The sequence below is a fragment of the Eubalaena glacialis genome, chromosome 11, assembly GCF_028564815.1.
Source record: "Eubalaena glacialis isolate mEubGla1 chromosome 11, mEubGla1.1.hap2.+ XY, whole genome shotgun sequence".
Classification (NCBI taxonomy): domain Eukaryota; kingdom Metazoa; phylum Chordata; class Mammalia; order Artiodactyla; family Balaenidae; genus Eubalaena; species Eubalaena glacialis.
The window spans coordinates 114,633,298-114,650,817 of NC_083726.1; the positions used below are offsets into that span (position 1 = coordinate 114,633,298).

At 57.5% G+C, this 17,520-nt stretch overlaps 2 protein-coding genes across 6 annotated transcripts in view; one reads left to right on the forward strand and one right to left on the reverse strand.

Moving 5' to 3' along the window:
- The window catches only part of B4GALNT3 (beta-1,4-N-acetyl-galactosaminyltransferase 3), a 92,336-nt gene extending 87,958 nt beyond the window's left edge, over positions 1-4,378 (forward strand). For 3 of the 5 annotated variants that reach the window (XM_061205974.1, XM_061205975.1, XM_061205976.1), the window contains 2 exons: positions 514-640; positions 834-1,270. In XM_061205974.1, coding sequence (XP_061061957.1) covers positions 514-640; positions 834-1,176 — 470 coding nt within the window. In that variant the 3' untranslated portion in view covers positions 1,177-1,270. Of the gene's footprint in view, positions 1-513; positions 641-833; positions 1,271-2,316 lie in introns of those variants that run through there. The other 2 variants (XM_061205973.1, XM_061205977.1) reach the window with 1 other exon arrangement.
- Positions 4,379-6,312: 1,934 nt separating this feature from the next.
- On the reverse strand, positions 6,313-7,178 carry NINJ2 (ninjurin 2). Its single transcript, XM_061205876.1, has 2 exons — positions 7,010-7,178; positions 6,313-6,479 (listed from the first exon to the last, which is right to left on the reverse strand). Exons 1-2 carry the CDS (start codon positions 7,161-7,163, stop codon positions 6,313-6,315), a joined length of 321 nt encoding a protein of 106 aa, XP_061061859.1. The 5' UTR covers positions 7,164-7,178.
- Between the last annotated feature and the right edge of the window lie 10,342 nt (positions 7,179-17,520).

The window sequence follows — 17,520 nt, forward strand, 5'->3', positions numbered from 1 at the left end:
GGGCTGGGCAGGGTAGGCGAGGCCTCTCTGCCTTGCTTCTTAACCCAGAGCTGGAAACAGTCATGTCTACAGTGGCAGCACCCCTCCCCCACCTTCCCCTCCCGCTCCTCTGCTCCGCTGGACAGACCCCAGAGAAGTGCCCCCAGGGCTGAGCTGATGCAGCAGCAGCAGCGATGAACATTTCCCGCCTCATCTTCCCCTTCTTTTGTTCATCAGACCTTTATTAAGCACTTACTATGTGCCAGACGTGCGCTGTGGAGGAAGATGCCCCACCTGGAGAGGGAGGCAAGGCTGTGCCCTCGGGGGCTGCTGCCGGCAGAGCCTCCTGTAGGGCTGTCACCGGCCCTTGGTCCCTCCCTGGTAGGACTGCTGCCTTCCCTGGACCCGGAACCTTAGGTCGGGGGGCTTCCCCCCCAAATAGGCAAGGGGCTCGTTCAGATGAGAGTTTTCAGCCTCAGCCTTCTCTGTCCTCCTGGCCCTGGTTCAGCTCATCTGGGGCTTGTCTGTCCACAGGCTACTGGGAGGTGAATGGATTTGGGCTGCTCGGCATCTACAAGTCAGACCTGGACAGGATCGGGGGCATGAACACCAAGGAGTTCCGAGACCGCTGGGGTGGGGAGGACTGGGAGCTGTTGGACAGGTGAGCGGGGAGCCAGGGCACCTGAGAGGCCTGGGGGAGGGGCCCTGGGACAGGGGCAGGGCTAGATCCACCCCCCCCCGGGCCCAGCACCGCCTCTTGGGGGTCAGATTCCTTCCCTCGCTGAGGCTGGATCTATTGGAGGGGATGCCGCCTCTGCCTGTGTCACAGGGTGGGTGTGGTGGGTGCCTGGCAGACCGTCAGGGGGAAGAGCACAGACTCCGAGCTGTATGGATGTGAATGGTACTGTTCTCGGCAAGGCTCCCACCTGCCCACTCGGGAGAACACGGCTGGGGAGGAGGCTGAGCTTGTGGCGGCGGATAAGAGACCCGGCAGAGGGTCAGGAAAAGAGCCAGTGTGGACCATTAAAGGGCAGCAGGTATCCAGGAGGTTCTGGGTCCCTGGAACCTGGTAGAAGGGAGTTTGGGGGAGGAGGACAGGGTCTGTGGTATGTAAAGAAGAGGCAGGACCAGCCGCGGCAGGGAGTGGGTGGGAAGAGGGGTTGCAGCAGAGAGCAGGCTGGTGGGACCCCAGGGTGAGGGGATTTCAGAGCATGTGGGTGGTGAGGAGGTGGAGGCTTAGTCTGAGATTCCTCCTTCAAGAATTTATTGCCAAGAGAAGGGGAGGGAAGGCGGATGATCCCTTGGGATTTGAGCTTAAGGGGTGGGGGCAAAGGAGGGAGAGGGGAAAAATCCAAGAGAGAAAGGGTGTAATTGCTGGAACAGTGCCCAGAGGAGGTGGACAGGCAAGGTCAGGGGCTCCGGGGGAGAGGGGACCTTGACAGGGAAGAGACGCTCTTCTTCCTGAGAGACAGGGCACTTCCTCACCCACCAGTCACTGGGCGCCTGTACTTGGCAGGTGATTTACATCCGTCACCTCCTTTATTCCTCCCCAGACCTCTGTGAGGTAGGTGTGATTGTCTCCGTTCTCCAGATGAGAAAACTGAGCCTTGAGGAGAAGTTAACAACTTGCCCCAAATCTCACAGCTATGACTGTTGGAGGCTTAACAACCCGGTCTGCTTGTTTTTCCCTAGAGAGCAGGCAGGAGGGAAGGTGACAATACTAAGGGAATTTAAGGTGCAAAGGAGGGAGGGTGAGGGAGCTTCTATTAGATAACGCAGCTCCCGTAAAGCTCTGTCAGTCAGACCCCAAGGTGGACAGAAGCCTGGGCTGGTGTTCCCTCCACCGCTGCGAAGAGGCAGACCTCGACCAGTTCTGGACCTCCCCGCCTCCTCTGAAGCCTGAGGAGAGAGAAACGGCTCCAAATGCCAGTTATTTCCACCTGGTGGAAGCACAGGCCTCCCAACAGGCCATGCATGTGGAAGGGGGGCGGGGAGGGATGGGAGAGGTCTTCTCTGTGTCCTCCACACTCCACCCCCGACCCCCGCCTCCATCATCACTGGTCCTCACCTCACCCTCGCCGTACCCAGCCCATCGTTATCCTTTCTAGAGGGAGAGGCTCTGAAAGATGCCGTGCCTCATAGGTCCGGAGCTGGGCTTCCAGCCCAGGCCCTTTGGCTCTCTTTGCACGCCCCACCCGCTCCCCTGCCCCGTGGGGAGTAGCCAGAGGGTGACAGGGACAGGGCCTGGCGGAGACGTGGAAGGCAGGCTCCTCAGGGGCCCCCCTCCCCACCCCCGCCTCTGTGCACCTGTCACTCATCCCGCCCCTTCCCACCCAGGATCCTCCAAGCAGGCCTGGAAGTGGAGCGTCTCTCCCTCCGGAATTTCTTCCATCACTTCCATTCCAAACGAGGCATGTGGAACCGCCGCCAGATGAAGACGCCATAACCCCAGGGGTGGCCCGCTGGACCCACCGCTTCCGGCCCCTGCACCGCGGTGGCCTGGCCAGTGCCCGCTTGCTGCCGGAGGGGGAGAGGGAGGGGAGCAGGGGCCACGCTGGGCCCGAGCGGCCTCCGAGCCGACACCCCCTGCGCCGGCAGCCGTCCTCCATGGGAGGAGGCCAAGGCCTCTCCCCACCTCTGGGCCTCTGGGGCCAGGAGATGGGAAAGAGACGGGACAGCTCCCGGCAAGGGCGGCAGAACCGGGTTGAGGAAGGAAAGCCCTGCCTGGGTGACACCACCCTGACCGGGAGGTGCCTTCCAGCGTCCACCCCGGGCTCCTCAGGGGGCAGTGGCCATGCACTGGGAAGCTCTCCTATTGGACGTATTTTATTGGGGTTTTAATTTTTTTAACAGAAAACCAAAACTGTAACTGTCCAGATCCAGCATTGACTGTGAGGGGGCAGAGTCGTGCATTTAGGGGGGGGCCCGCATACCTCAGACCCACAGGTGCGTCCCTCGGTCCTTGACCAACAGCTGATTTGTAACCCAGGAGCCGGCCTCACGTGGAGCCGTTCTCAGCTCTCCCGCAGGCATGTGGCTCCAGGACACGCATATCTCTCCCAGGTGGCCACCTGACAGCTGGCCACCGATTAGGGCATTAACCTTACCCTCCAGGTGGCACTAACTCCAGACTGGCATCCTCTTCCCAGTGCCATGGGGGGCTGGGAGCCGGGGAACCGATGGGCAGGGGGCTCCTGGCCCCCTGGTGTTGGGTGAATAGGCCGTGTATCGTGGGCAAGGTGGGGAAGGCAGGGACGAGAAGCCCCTTTCTGTCCCAGCGGCCTGTGAGCTGGGCCTTGGGGACCATGTGAAGCAGAGCCGGGAGAGGATGAGAGGAGGGGTGGGATCCAGCGGGAAGGGATGAGAAGGGAAGTGGGAAGCTTGAGTCCTCACAGCCCAGCTCCCTCCTGCAGAGAGGGCCCCAGGCCTGCCCGGTGGGGAAGACAGGAGGAAGACACTCTGAACTAGGGAACAGGGACGGGGGGGAAGGTCTGGGGAGGCGAGGGCATCGCTCTGAACTACTTCCTCACGTGGAAGGGAGCAGGGCCGGAGGATGAAAAGTGAAGCCATTTCAGGGAACACAGCCCTTGACCTTCGTAGTCTGGGGCACCCTCTCTGTCACCTACGATCACGCACGTATCTTGCACTAATGATCCCAGACGCCTTCGTGGCTGGGGATTTTTCTACTGCTGCTGCCTCTGCCGCTACTCTGATTCACCAACGGTGCATCGGACACTGCATCTCGAAGCCCAGTGTCTGTGAGGAAGGGCGTAGGGGGACGTGCAGCAGGGCCCAGGGGGCCGGTCAGCTGGGCGCAGGCTCCGTGCTGTGGCAGAGTCCCAGTCCCAGTGCGTGGAGCTGCAGGGTCTCCTCGGTGGGCCCTGCACTCACCAAGAGCAGGAACTTGGCATATGGGAGAGTGGAGCCCCTCGAGAACCGTCTGGAGGTTGAAGAGAATCCCTGCCTCCCTCTTAAGAAATCAGGAAGGACACAGACTTTTCAATTCATAGATTGTGGTTTACGGAGGCCATATCTGCCCTCAGGCTGTGGCTCTTTATGGTCCCTGCTCAGGCTCCGTGCCTTGGGAAAAGGGCTGTAGGGAGTAGGCGAGAGCTGCAATTGGCTGGCTGGGGTGCCAGGTTTCTTTCTGGGGCCACTCTCATCCCTGGGCATCGCCCTGCAAGGCCCGAATCTACCCAGACAGCCCTCCCGCTTCACCCCTCCTGATGACAGGAGCCCGCCCAGCCTCCCCTGCCTGATCCATCACCCCCTCTGCCCCAGCCAGTGCCTTGTGTTTGACATTTGTTACCTCCACACCACCTGCCTTAATGGAGAGGGCCTGGCACGGCCCCTACTCTGTAGGGAAATGTGTAGGGTGGGGGGAGGGAAAGCATTGAATACAGCATCTTCTCAGAAAACAAAACGCTCTTGTGTTTTCCTCTTGCCCATCAGGGTGGGAGAGGGGTGGGCCCAGGGTTCACGTCGCCGTCCTGCAGCTGTCAGGCCTCTGATGGACGTGCCAGGGACCCTCCACACCACCCTCCACCCTTCACCGCCTGGGGGGTGGGGGTCAGCCCTCCCTGGGCTGTGGTTTACTCGAAGGGGCACACCTGGTTCCTGCCTGAGGAGCATTTTCTGAGCAGTAGATTCATGGAGGTTGGTGGTTTCAGTTGAGAAAGGATGGTGGACACAGGATGGTTGGATAAACAGTGGAGAGAAACTGAGGTGTGGCTTATTGTAACAGAGCAGATAGGGACTTCCTGGGTGGCCCAGTGGTTAAGAATCCACCTTGCAACGCAGGGGACGCGGGTTCGATCCCTGGTCGGGGAACTAAGATCCCACATGCCACGGGGCAACTAAGCCCGCGTGCTGCAACTACTGAGCCCACGGGCTCTGGAACCCGCGTGCCACAACTAGAGAGCAGCCCGCACGCCGCAACTAGAGAAGCCCGCGCACCACAACGACGATCCTGCGTGCCGCAACTAAGACCCGACGCAGCCAAATAAATAAATAAAATGTTAAAATAAATAAATAAAATAAAAGAGCAGACAATCTAAAAGTCATTTCTGTTTGAGCTGGGGGTGCCCTGTTGCTGCTTTACAGGTACAAAGGTACTGTCCTAGTCATATTTGGTCTAGGCAGAGATCAAAATTAGTTTTTATTCCTTAAACTCATGCCCAAGAGGAGGTGCTGCTATGAAAGCTGGGGCATCCTATAGTAGGGTCTCAAAAAGCGTCATGCGTACACACACCAATCCAGAAATGACTCGTCTGCCACTGATGCAGCAGTTGGTAATTAGCCCAAGGCACTCGGGCTGGGAAATTTGACTCAGCAGGACCCAGAGGAGAGGGAATGACTTAAAAGTCTCTTCTTCCTCCAGGCTCGGGGTTGCTCCTTTGAGCCGTTTCTAGGACACAGATGGAGAGAGCAGCCCGGGTGCTCGAGCCTCCCCAGCGAAGACATAAAGACTGACTCACAGTGGATTTGCAGAAACCTTTATAGAGAGAAATCATTCCATCCCACAGAAAGGGAAAACCGGCCTGGAGCAGAGCGGAGGAATGGGGTGGGGTCAGAACCAGAGTCCTTAAGCTGGGCAGGCCCAGCCTTCAGTAGGCATGCCTGAGGTATAGGAGATGCTGCCAGGAGGAAGGTGGGTGGTACCCCAGTCCAAGCTCAGGGCACCAGACCGAGATGAGTTCACTTAAGCGGGTAAAAGGGCCCATCTTTGTTCCGGGGCCGAGGGTAGGAAGCAAGGGCATCTATGTTGCCCTTCCAGGAGCTCTCCCAGGGGCTGCGGACTGTGCCCATCAGCCTGGCAGATCAGCAGGGGAGAGAGGAGGAAGCAGTGGCCGGCCCAACCTGCAGGGAAGCAGAGGGATGGTGAGGAGGGCAGGTCAGACCAGTGCCTCAGGCTTAAGTGTCCCACGATTGCCCTGGCAGCCTTCTCAGGACGCAGGTGCGGGTTCAGATCTGAATCTGAAGCGGGGCCTGAGGCTCTGCGCTGCCGGCCAGTTCCCAGTGGTTTTGTTGGTGCTGCCGGCCCGTGGACCACGATTGGAGCTGTACGGGCTGCAGGACAGTGCCAAGGAGAAAACCCACATCTCCCTCTTCCCCCCACTAACCACAGCCTCTGCCCAGCCTAAGAAGAGAGAGCACAAGGGGACCTTGGTGAGTCCCAAGCCAAGCTCTTCTCCAAGAGCCCGTCCCTGCCCCAGGTCTATATTCTTCCCCTTTTGCTTGGCAAGGCTCTCTCTCTCTCAGCCCAAACCCCCAGAGGTGAGAAGGGCCACCTGGGGACCTCCCATCCTCCCTCACCTGCCTTCTAGGCTGTGTTCAGAGAGGGGTCCTTGAGGTCCTGGCAGCCAGGAACCCAGTCTTATGTGCCCCGAAGGCCGTGATGAAGACGTTGATGATGACGGTGATGAAGACCAAGATGGTGGCTGCATTGTTGAGCTGGTTTAGTCGCCACTGCTTTTCTACCTCGTTGAGGTTCAGTCGAGCTGTGGAGAAGGGGGAGTGGCAGGTAAGGGTCTGGGGGGGGGGCGGTGGCCACAGCCTGGAGCTTCCCCCACCACAGCCGCTAGAGTCCAGAGAAAGTCTGGTCCCTCAGAGATCAAGGGAGGTGGCAGCCATTGTGCTGAGATGCTTTCTCCCCCACTGACCAGTGTGGGGTATCCATGTGGTACTCAGTAGAGCTGGGATTTGGGAAGTTATACTGGGTCTTCTAAGAGTAGGGATGCACGCTCCCACAAGAGGCTCAAAGGAACGCTGCTATGAGTTAGTGAGCATAGTCATTCAGCAGGTATTATGGAGTGGCCACTAGATGGGATACCAGGAGGTGGGAAAGGTGCCTGTCCACACTGTGTGGTTGTTACTTGGGCATTGCAGGTGCACAGGGCTAACAGCAGGTTATGGCTGAGAAGGTGGCCTGTGCAAATGCAGGGTGTGACAGGGAGGCACTTGGGGCTTTTCTTCCCACCGGGGGGGCACCCCCCCACCCCGAGGCCAACTCCAGGCCTGGGCTCCTCACCAATGACCATGAGGAGGATTCCAATGACCACCTGCAGGAGCAGAGAGATGCTGATGAGGGTGACGAGGGTGGTGTAGTGAAGAGAGGACGGCCCCTGCTCCAGCACCACTTTCAGCTGCGTGGCGTTAGACACAAAGAGGGCCACATCCAGCATGCTCTCTGCCACGCTCTTCTTGGTGGCATAGTGGTTCAGGTTGATCGGCGGGCTCCTCCTGGGGCTGGCGTTCCCAGGCTGTAGGGGACAAAACACAGGCTTACCTGGGGGGCTCCGGAAGGAAAGCGGTTGAGAGGCTGGGAAGAGGAGTGGGGTTTTAGAGGTCTCCCCTCACCAGGTGGGAAACGAGGGCAGGTAACCCCCTTCTCGGTGCTGTGGTCTGAAAGAATAAAGAGGTGGACTAGAAAACCCTTACGTGCGTTTGAACTTGGAAATGATGCTGTGTTGTAATTTCTGTTTCATGGAGGGTCACTCTGCCTCACACCTTCACACCTCGAAAGGGAGGAGGAGCCTGGGCTGCTTGTAAACGAGCAGTCCTCATTTTATTCACCCTTTTACCTGGGCCAGGCCTGGCCTTGGGCGGCTCTTTTCCTCCGAGAGGAAAGAGTCTCAGCTCTGAGGCCTGGCTGGAGAAGGAAAAGGCACCTCTTCTTCCAGAACGATGCGGCCCCAAGGCGGGGTGCAGAGCTTCACAAATGGAACAGGAGCTGCCTGTGGGTCCCACTCGGCCCTCGCGGGGAGCCCTGGAGCCGCAGCCCTGCTCGGGCACACGTCTGTGTGCCCACATGCACGCACCCAGCAAAACATACTGGCCAAAAGCTCTTCGTTTGTTTTTGTATTACTTTTTGGTGAGAATTTATTGAAGCATAATTTACATTTGATTTGATTTTGAAATATTAAAACGAAGCTCTTCTTCTTGAGAAGTCACTCACTCTAAAAGAGAGAGTCACGATGCAGTGCCTGTGGTGTGGGCCTCTGCGCTGGACCAAGAAATTCACACTGGATGGTGCAGGCAACCCTGCAGTCACTCAAGAGAACCTGGGTAGGTTTTAGGGAGATTCATTTAGTATGGCGCTTGGGATGTATCGGCTCATGAGGGCCCAGAGACAGGGAGACCCATTGAAAGGTTATGGTCTTGATTTAGGGTCAGGCTGTCAAGTAAATGAAGCAGAATGGGGGTGAGAAAGGAGAGGAAAGGAGGTCTCGGAGATGTTACAGCCTGGATGGGATGTCTGTTGAGCGGGCGGGTGCGCAGGTGGTTGGATGGGGCAGGTCTCAGAGGGTTCTGGTTGCCCCTTTTGGATGCTGGGCTTGTCTGGAGCTGGCTGGCCTGGTTGGTTAGAGCCAGGGATCCCAAGGCCAATATGCCACAAAGCCCACACAGTCCCTGTCGGCCCTGAGGCTACAACCTGTGGTCCTAGCTTACCTGGTAAATGTTTGTTCTGGGTATAAAATGCCCTCACAAGGAGAGAGAGTCCATGGGGCAGCCCCCGGCTCTCTCCATGATGCAGAGGCCTCTGCCGGGCACAGCTGTGAGCTGGGACTTCTTTGCCCCCGTTCCCCCCACTACCCTCCAGTTTGCCCATAGCGACGAGCTTTGCACTTTCTCCTCCTTCCAAACCTGGCTCTAAGTCCAAGACCCGATAGTGAAATTACTAAGCTTCAGGGAGAGACCCCCTTCTCTGAAAAGTTGCATATGAACTGTGGGCAAAACCATAAATCCCAACCTCTAGTGGTGTTTCGTTTTGTTTTGTTTTGTTTTTGAGCATCAAGCAGATAGTGCGTGCAGGCAGGGGTAGCAGGGGTGGGTAGCGCGGGCACAGGTCTTCCAGAGCCTCAGCAAAGACGGCTGTTCCTAGGTTTTAATAGACCTGATGGGCTTTGGTTGTTAAGTGATCTCAGGGCCATTGCTTCACGGAGGATGTGGGTTCCCAGGAGCACAGGAGGGGACAGGCCTCATCCTCTCCTCTTTAATTTAGGGCCTGCTTTTATTTTGATTTGTGCCAGTTGGGGCTGCTTTATAACAGAGTGGTGGCGGGAAGCTCTCAGGGGCCCCTCTAAGTCCCCCAGGGCACCGTTCTCCCGTGTCCACGTGGTGGCGCTCAGGGTCCGGAGGAGCAACTTTGGTACCAGCTGCGCGGCGTTGCGGGGTGGAGTGGCGAGGGATCCACTGACAGGACAGGACTGGTGTGAAACCTGGACCCCGTGGAGGCCCGGGACGGGAGCCTGTTCACAGGTCTGCACAGGCCGGCCTAAAACCCACCAAGCGTGTCAAATGAGGGTTCAAATGATCCAGTCCTGATATTGGGGCCTGCGTGGGTGGGTCACCTTGCAGGGTGGGGACTTGGTTAGAAGACAGATGGCTGGGAGACCCTGGGAGACGCTGCCTAGAAAGGCGTCGCCCCGTGGCAGTATCTTTAAAAAGCAGGAAAAGGGTTCTCTTAATCCCTCTGAGCCACTTTAGGTGCAGCCCTGCCCTGAGGCAGAGGGATGATTGAAATGACCTGAGGGCCCTCCCTTATGGCCTGAGGATTCGATTGGATGAACCCCCGAATCCTGCAGGACGCCCCCCTTTCTGCCGACAGCCCGGAGCCCAGGAGCGACCCCAGGAGGAGTGGGGGCGGGGGCGGGGGCGGGGGGAGGCCGCCGGGGGCGCTCCTGCCTCGGGCGCTGGCCCTTTAAGGCCGGCGTCCCGGGAACAAAGGCCCGGCCTCAGCAGCGGCCTGAGTCACTTCAGTTCCTCCGCCCGCGCCCTCCCCGCCCGGCCCGACCCGGCTCCTTCCCACCCGGGACTACCGGCGGCTCCGCGGGGTCCGCCCCTTGCGCCCGGCGGTCTGTGGAGCGCGCGGGCGCGGTGGGCGCGGGCCTCCCCAGACCCCTGTCGTCGTCTGGCTCCTCCGGGCGTGGGCCGGGGGCTGGCGGCCGGGACCCCCGACTCTGGGCCTCCCGACTCTGGGCCTCCCACTTTGGGCCTCAGTTTCCACATCCACAAACCGGGGAGATCCCTTTCTGGAGGCCGAGTGAGCGGGCTCCTCCCCAAAACAAAGAGAACTCCGAGCCTCGGACTCTTCCCGTCTGAAGTGCGTCTTGCCGTGACCCCTGACCCTCTGTGTCTATGTCTCAGGCCCCCACCCCCGCCCTGCACTGTCCCTCCAGGACAGCGCCAAGTTCAGTTTGGTTTCTCCAGCGCCAAGCCTGAGAGGAGCCCCTGCTGGAGATGCGCGCGCCCCTCAACCTGCCCACCCGCGGCAGCCGAGCGCCTAGGCAGGGCCCTGCTGATAGGAAGTCCGGGCTCCGGGGTTCTGGGCGGCAAGAGGACCTGGTTTGGAGCTGGGGTAGGATGACACCACAGACCCCTCCCCGGGTCCCCCGAGTCCTCCCCCCGCCTGGCCCTGCCCCAGCACAGCCGTTTCCCTCCCTTTTCCTCGCCCTGCCCTCCATCCCGCTCAGACTTCCCTGTTCCCGGGCTCTGGCTCTGGCTTGCTTGCCAAGTCCCAGCTCCCAAGGCTGGTGTGGATTCCATCCCTTGAAGTCATGGATTGCTCCATTGTTCTGCCAGACAATTATTTATCCCTTAATCCTTGCTGGCCTATATTTTTGTTTCTTGACAAAACTTGAGTTGGATAGGAAAGGAATGCCTCTTTTAACAGAAAAGTAAACACGATTTTATATTGTTTATTGACCCTAAGGTCCGTGGGAACACCAGCTCCAACAGATCATTCTGCCCTTTCTTGGAAACAAGATTCCAAGGATGTTCTTCCAAAGGGGTAAGTAACTGTCCTACCAAAAAGCCAGGGGATCCACTGCTCAGAGTGTTTAGGACCTGGAGCCCGAGGCAGGAGTGAGGGCGCTGTGGTTGGAAGGCCCAGAGGTGGGGATCTACAGCAGCCCAGAGGGAACCACAGAAATCACGGCAGGTACAAATCCTTCTCCTGCAACAAGCTGGCTGTGTGCCTGTTCCCATCACCAGGTTCCCTTTCTTATCTGCGAGATGAGGGAGGTGGGATAAATGATTTCTTGGCTCCCTTCCAACCCAGAACGATCTAGGAGTGGGGAAGCCCCCTCCTCTGCCTGGAGTCTCAGGGGCCGAGGACATGGCTTCCGAGAGGCAGAGGCCATGACTCACTTGCCCTCGGCAGCTCCAGGGCAGGGGTGACCCTCCAGTGAGTCATTCCTGTCAGCCCTGAGAAAAGCCATATGGCAGCTTCCCCGTGTATCAGCTCAAACTCAGGGCATTAGACAAAATAGGCCCAGAGGAGCCGTGGGCTCTCGTCCCCTCTGACAAAATGCCCGACTACCCAGAAAAGCCACCTGAAAGGAGACAGTGAAGAGCCGGCCTTTGGAGGGCTGGTTTCACAAAAGGGAAAGGCAGATCCCAGCCCAGGAAGAGCAAGCGATTGGTTCAGATACATGGATTTGAATGACCTACTGTGCTGATTTGCCTTTGATGAGGTGCCTGAGATCCCTGATTCTCTGTCAGGATAAAGTGTGAGAGGGTGCCCAGGTCTGTCATACTGCAGACACACGCGGGCCCCAGAACACTGGGAATGATGGCAGTTCCCACTTACAGATTACAGACCTTGCACCTGACACACGGCTAAACACGGGACATAAGTCATCTTATCCAGTCCCCACACAGCCCTGTGAAGTTGGTGAGGGCATCCTTATTGTAGTTGAAAAAACAGAGGCTCAGAGAGCCTAAGTAACTTGTCCCACAGCACAGTCTTTATCCCAGTTCTCTATATGCCAGAGCCTCTAACTTTAACCCCTACTCTATGACCTCCCAGAAGTTGAAGATAGACTCCTTGCCTCCAAGGAGTTTAGGCTCTAAAGATAGACTTAGGTGGCCTCAAATGAAAGAAGACCAAATGGACACTTGCTCAGAGGAGGTATAACACCCCTCCTGGGGTGGCACTTACGTTGGGCTTTCCTGAATCCACAGGGGGGCTGTGTCCTGAGCCCCTGCCCCACTGCGGCAGAAAGGGCCCTACACCCATAGTCAAAAGGCTTGAGTTCAAACTGGTAAGAGGTGACCCGGGCAGCTGGAAGAATAGGGTTGACAGAGAAACTTTCATCCGGACGTTTTGAATTTTGACTCATGTAAATGTTTGAACTATCTAAAAATAAATAATAAATAAATAAAACAGAAACGAATATGCACCCCAACATGCCAGTGGTTTATATAAAGCAGAATTTATAACTTCACCTCACCTAGGCCTTAGCTTCTCCATGTGTGAAATGGGAATAATATGCCCTGTTTAGCCCAAAGTGCTGTTAAAAAGATCAGTGAGGTAATGTGGGTGAATGTGCTTTGAAAGCTGTGCAGCCTTAGAACAGGGATGAGATGAGAGAGAAAAGTCTCCTACTCAGGACCACACTCCCACCTGTGGGCCTAGAGGCATTTAAGTACTAGGTGCTGACTCAGCCCGACCCAGCCCACATTCCGAAGGTTTGTCTTCTCAGCAGCACCCCTGGTCTTTGAAACCCTTCTCTACCCATCCGGGGAACCTGTCTCCTCGCCCCCCTGGGGGACGCTCCCCTTCAAGCTACTCCAGGCCCATCTCTCAGGGAGGGAAATCTCAGACAAGCCCACCTACGCTGGGTCCCCACGGTCCCTGCTGTGCAGACCCCCCCGGCTGGCTTCCACCTGCCTCTCCAGCCGGTGTCCCGCTCCGCTGCCCTCCCTGGAGGGGCCGAGGGCTCCCCCTCCTTACTGGGCCGCACCACATGACTGACTGTTCCCTGAACACACCCCGGCCTTCCGCCTGCCCCTGCTCCCTCCAGGGCTAAAGGCCTTTCTTCCCCGTGCCCCCTGGGAGGCCGGCCCTCCCTTCTAGACCCTGGGCTGTGTTCCGAGCCCTCCAGGTGGCCCCTCCGGCCACCTGCTTTCCTGTGGGGAATCCATCTTCCATATTCCTGGGTCTCCACGGTGCCAGGCTCAGTGATTTGCCCACATTAAATGCACAGTAAACGATCACAGCATTGAATATTTTATGTGAAAGAGTTACTTCAAAGAGTTTTTTTGAAAAAGACCAAAGAATGGATCTCTGAGGGTGGGATTTCAGGCCCAAGGACTGCTGGGTGAGGGGCGTGCTGTTTGGACGGTGAGTCTGTGCCCCTGGTCCAGGGGGAGCCCATTTCCCCGGGTATCTGCCTCAGGGAGCCAGTGACTCAGGCCGGCTGCTGCCGCTGGTCTTCAGGCCAAAGCCTGCCAAGGCCCGGACCCCTGAGGCACTCAGCCTGCAGCGTTCCCGTGCCAAGAGCAGTGGGTCTCGCCCTTAAACGTCAACAGGCTCTGATACACCGCGGGTGGTGTGTCCACGTGCTGTTCCCGTCATAACACCAAGCTGGCCCAGAAATCTCCTCTGAGCCCTGGGCGCAGTCTCGCGAGGCGCCAGCCCTGCCCCAGGTGCACACGGTTGCAGCCGGCGCTCAGGGCTCAGGCCCCGCCGAGGCCACCCTGGGAAGGTGTGCAGCGCCTCCTCATCCTCCAGGGGGCGCACGACACTGCGTGGGCCCTGGGGCAGCCCGGCCTGGCCAGGGGCCCCAGGGATTTTGATCCCCCTGTGAGTCCAGAGGTGACAGGCTTTCTCTCTGACAGAAGGGGGCTGTGGACACGCGGGAGCAGAGTGGGCAGGCAGGGGCGGGAAGGCGCGGGGGCTGTGATAGGAACCCCGTGGGGCCTGCTTCCTTTTTCTTAGGCAGCATTTTCCACCTCCCCTGCGAGAGGTCACCTTGTCAGCCATCTGGGTCAGGGTCCAAAGTTAATTGTGGATTTGCCACATAGAAACTTCCATAGAATTGGAAAACAAGTTCTTTCCGAATTAGCACATTGCTCTGGGGCTTCCAGATCCATCCGGCACTTTGCTCCGGGCTTTGGGGTTCTCAGCAGCATCCCCCAAGCCCGCCTGACCCATCTCTGCTCATGGTAATCCTACCCATCCTTCAAGGGCCAACAAACTGAGCCAAAATTCAAACAATAATAACTAAATACTGAGAATGCTATATGCCAGGCACGACCCCATGAAGTTGGTTTTTTTCTTTGTTTGGGTTTTTTTTTTGGCCACACCGAGAAACTTGCAGGATCTTAGTTCCCTGACCAGGAATTGAACCGGGGCCCTTAGCAGTGAAAGCCCAGAGTCCTAACCACTGGACCTCCAGGGAATTCCTATGAAGTCGGTATTAAGAGTCCCATTTTACAAGCAAAGACATTGAGGCTCAAAGAGATTAACTGCCCAAAGTCACCAGACACTGAGGGATGGTCCCAGCTCCCACATCCTACACCTGAGTTCTCCCTTCTCTAGACCAGTGGTTCTCAAAGTGCGGTCCCTAAAGCAGCAACTGCAGCATCACCTGGGAACTTGTTGGAAATGCAGATTCTCAGATTCTACCCTAGACCTGCTGAATCAGAAACTCGGGGTGGTACCCAGCCCTCTGTGTTTTAACAAGCCTTCAGGCGAGTCTGATGCACCTCAAGCGTGAGGGCCATTGGTCTACATCGCACTGCCACACTGAGCTCGTCACCAACGCCTCACATGCTTACCATCTTCTAAGCTCCGTGCTAGACACTTCCATCGACTGTCAACTGAGTTCTGTTAACACCTGTTTTACAGATGAGAAAGTCGAGGCTCAGAACAGTTCAGTACTTTTGCCCAGGATCACCCAGCTGTTGAAATTAGAGTTGGGATTTGAACCCAGGCAGGCTCTGGAGCCTGTGTCCTTTTTTTTTTTTTTTTTTTCTGGCCGTGCCACACAGAATATACGATCTTAGTTCCCCAACCAGGGATCAAACCCGAAGCCCCCGCAGTGGAAGCGCAGAGTCTTAACCACTGGACCACCAGGGAAGTTCCAAAGAGCCTGTGTCCTTAACCACTATAGTCTTTAGTCCCTGGAAGCATAGGTCCTGAAACCCCTCAGAGGTGGACCCTGAAGGATGCAGAGGGCACCTCTCCAGACCTGAAGGATGCAGAGGGCATCTCTCCAGATCTCCCCACTGAATGGCGAATAAAACCAATTTATTCGTTTGGCCCCAGCCGCACACGCCAGCAGCTCCCGTCCCCAGTGCCGGGTCATGCCCACCGCGTGCCTGTTTACAGGTCCAGACACGTTTATCCTTAGACCCTCTTCATGTCTTCACTCAAACATTTACTGAGCCTTTCTTGGTTTTGTAGAACCTTAGATTTTGCGGTGGAACCTGTGTCCAGATAGGAAGCCTACACACGGGTAAGTGAAGACGACTCCTGGAACAATTCATCATAAAGCAAAATATCAACATTCCACACGACAGTGTGTATGAGTTTTGTATGTTCCCACTAGAGGGTATGTTTGCAAAAGGCGAGCGTTATTTCCTTGGAACCTCAGGCAATTAGAATGAGAAACAGTGAGAGTTGCGCCGGCAGTCCCTGGCTTCAGTCCAGGGGAGCAGACCTCATCGGGAGATCATATCTGTCACGGAGATGGGAAAAGGGAAGGTGGTGAATTTCCCACCCCACCCAGCCGTGCGCAGACCTGCCAACGTCCTACGTGTTCTCCGCTCCTAGCGTGTGCTGGGCAGCAAGGATACCATGAGATCCCCGCCTTCCTGACACCCCTGTTCCCCTAATCCCCTAAAACGACAAGGATTAGCAGAGCATCAAGTGCATAAAAGGGGAAGCATAAGGGAGATAAAAAGACCTTTTCAGTCCCACCCCCGTAGATAAGCTTTACGGAAACAAGGACTTTATCGTCTTGCTCATGGCTGTATCCCAGAGCCCGGCACCTAGCCTGGCGAGCCGAATGAGCCAACGATGGCTCTGGCACCCCTGTATTCATTCACCAGGGGCTGAGGAGGGAGGACCACTGTGAGCTGTGCTCCCGGGCGGGACCTCTTACACGGAGCCCTCTGTGGGTGCCGGAAGTGCCTGTCTTCCATAGGCGCGTCCACTCCTGACGTGGCCCTCCGTGCCGCATCACAGCCTCAGCACGTGTGCATGTGTGTGTGCATGTGTGTCCACTGTCCCTGGGGTCGGCACTGCCAGGGGCCGGGCGTAGACAGGCAGGCACAGAGGACGGGGGATGCTGTTGTTTTCACTGGAAGAAGCCCAGCTGCAGCTTCAGGTGGGTGGGATCAAGATGGTGAGGCGTCCCCAGGGCACTGGGTCCCAGATAGCAAAGCCAGTTGCAAACAGCCCTCAGGGTCGGCCAGCCCTGAATCAGATGCTCTCTCGGCCCAGAGCCTGCCTGCCAGGATTGCTGCCACCCCCGCCACAGCCCCAGGAGTCACCCGCTCTCCCCCCAGGCCCAGCAGACCCCTCTTCCTGCCTCAGGATCACAACTCCCAGCCCCAACTCCTGCACCCTGAGCGGCAGCTCTGGTGTCGTGGGCCAGGGTCTGGGGGAGATGAAGGTCAGCAGACGGGTGGCCCTGGGCTTGGAGCCGGCTGCCATTTCTTTCCCTGGTGACCTCGGGCAGCTCCCACAACCCCACTGCTTCCCAGCCTCCTCTTTGGCAAAAGGAGAGGATGCCGGCCCCCTCCTTCACTGTGAGGAGCTAGCGTGTGGTGAAAGGGGTGAGCCGCTGCCAGACTGCCAAACCCTTGGCTGAAGGGCCGTGAAAGCCCCAGGCCTGTTCTCAGCCAAGCCCCATGGCATCCTCTGGAATGATCCACCCGTGATGCTGACCCTCCTGGACAGCCCGAGCTCCAGAATGCTTCCAAAGGTACAGCCTCTCTTTCCATAACTGTGTTTATCCAGCCCTTACCAGGTTCCAGGCCGCCTTCTAAGTGTGTTTATGCACTATCTCATTTGCTTCTCATAGACCTTAAGAGGGGAAAAGCAGGTTCAGAGAGATTAAGCAACTTGCCTGAGGTCACACAGCTGGAGACAGGGGAGTCAAGATTTGAACTGGGGTCTGTCTGAGGCCAGAGCTCTCGCTCTTAACCGCTATTGTTCTGTAAGCCTCTGGTCAGCTCTCGTTCTTTTGCCACCTTCGTGGAAGGCCAGGGCCCTGAGGAAGTCTTTCCTCTAGTGCCTAACTCAGTATTTGGCTAGTAGTGTGTGCTCAGGAAGGAGGGAGGGAGGGGGGAGGGAAAGAAGGAAGGGAGGCGGCCCGTCCTGCCCTTAGCCACCAGCCTGGACCCAGGCTGGAAGCCCCTTTCCACCGCCCAGGGCGTTGCCCAGGCAGCGAGGCAGTTGCTGGGTCATTGCTGTGCCCTCACTTTTTCTAAAAATACAAAGAGACGAGCCCTCCAAGGCCACCAAACAGATATCCAGTTGCTCTCTAGGGTCCGTGCTGTGTGGCCCGATCCTGCCACCTGACACCTGCTCCCTCTGGGCCCCTGCCTGACAGCTGACCCCGTATCCCTGTGACTGTTTACTGCCAGGCAAAGTCCAGATTTGCAGAGGTGGGAACTCTGAGCCACCGGGCCTGGCCTGGCCCCGCCCGTGCTGAGCTGTGGGACACCCAGGCAGTTTCGGCGTGTTTTCCCTGAAGCCCAGTCCGAGCAAACCCTTCTTGGCTGGGGCTCCCTTCCCATGGC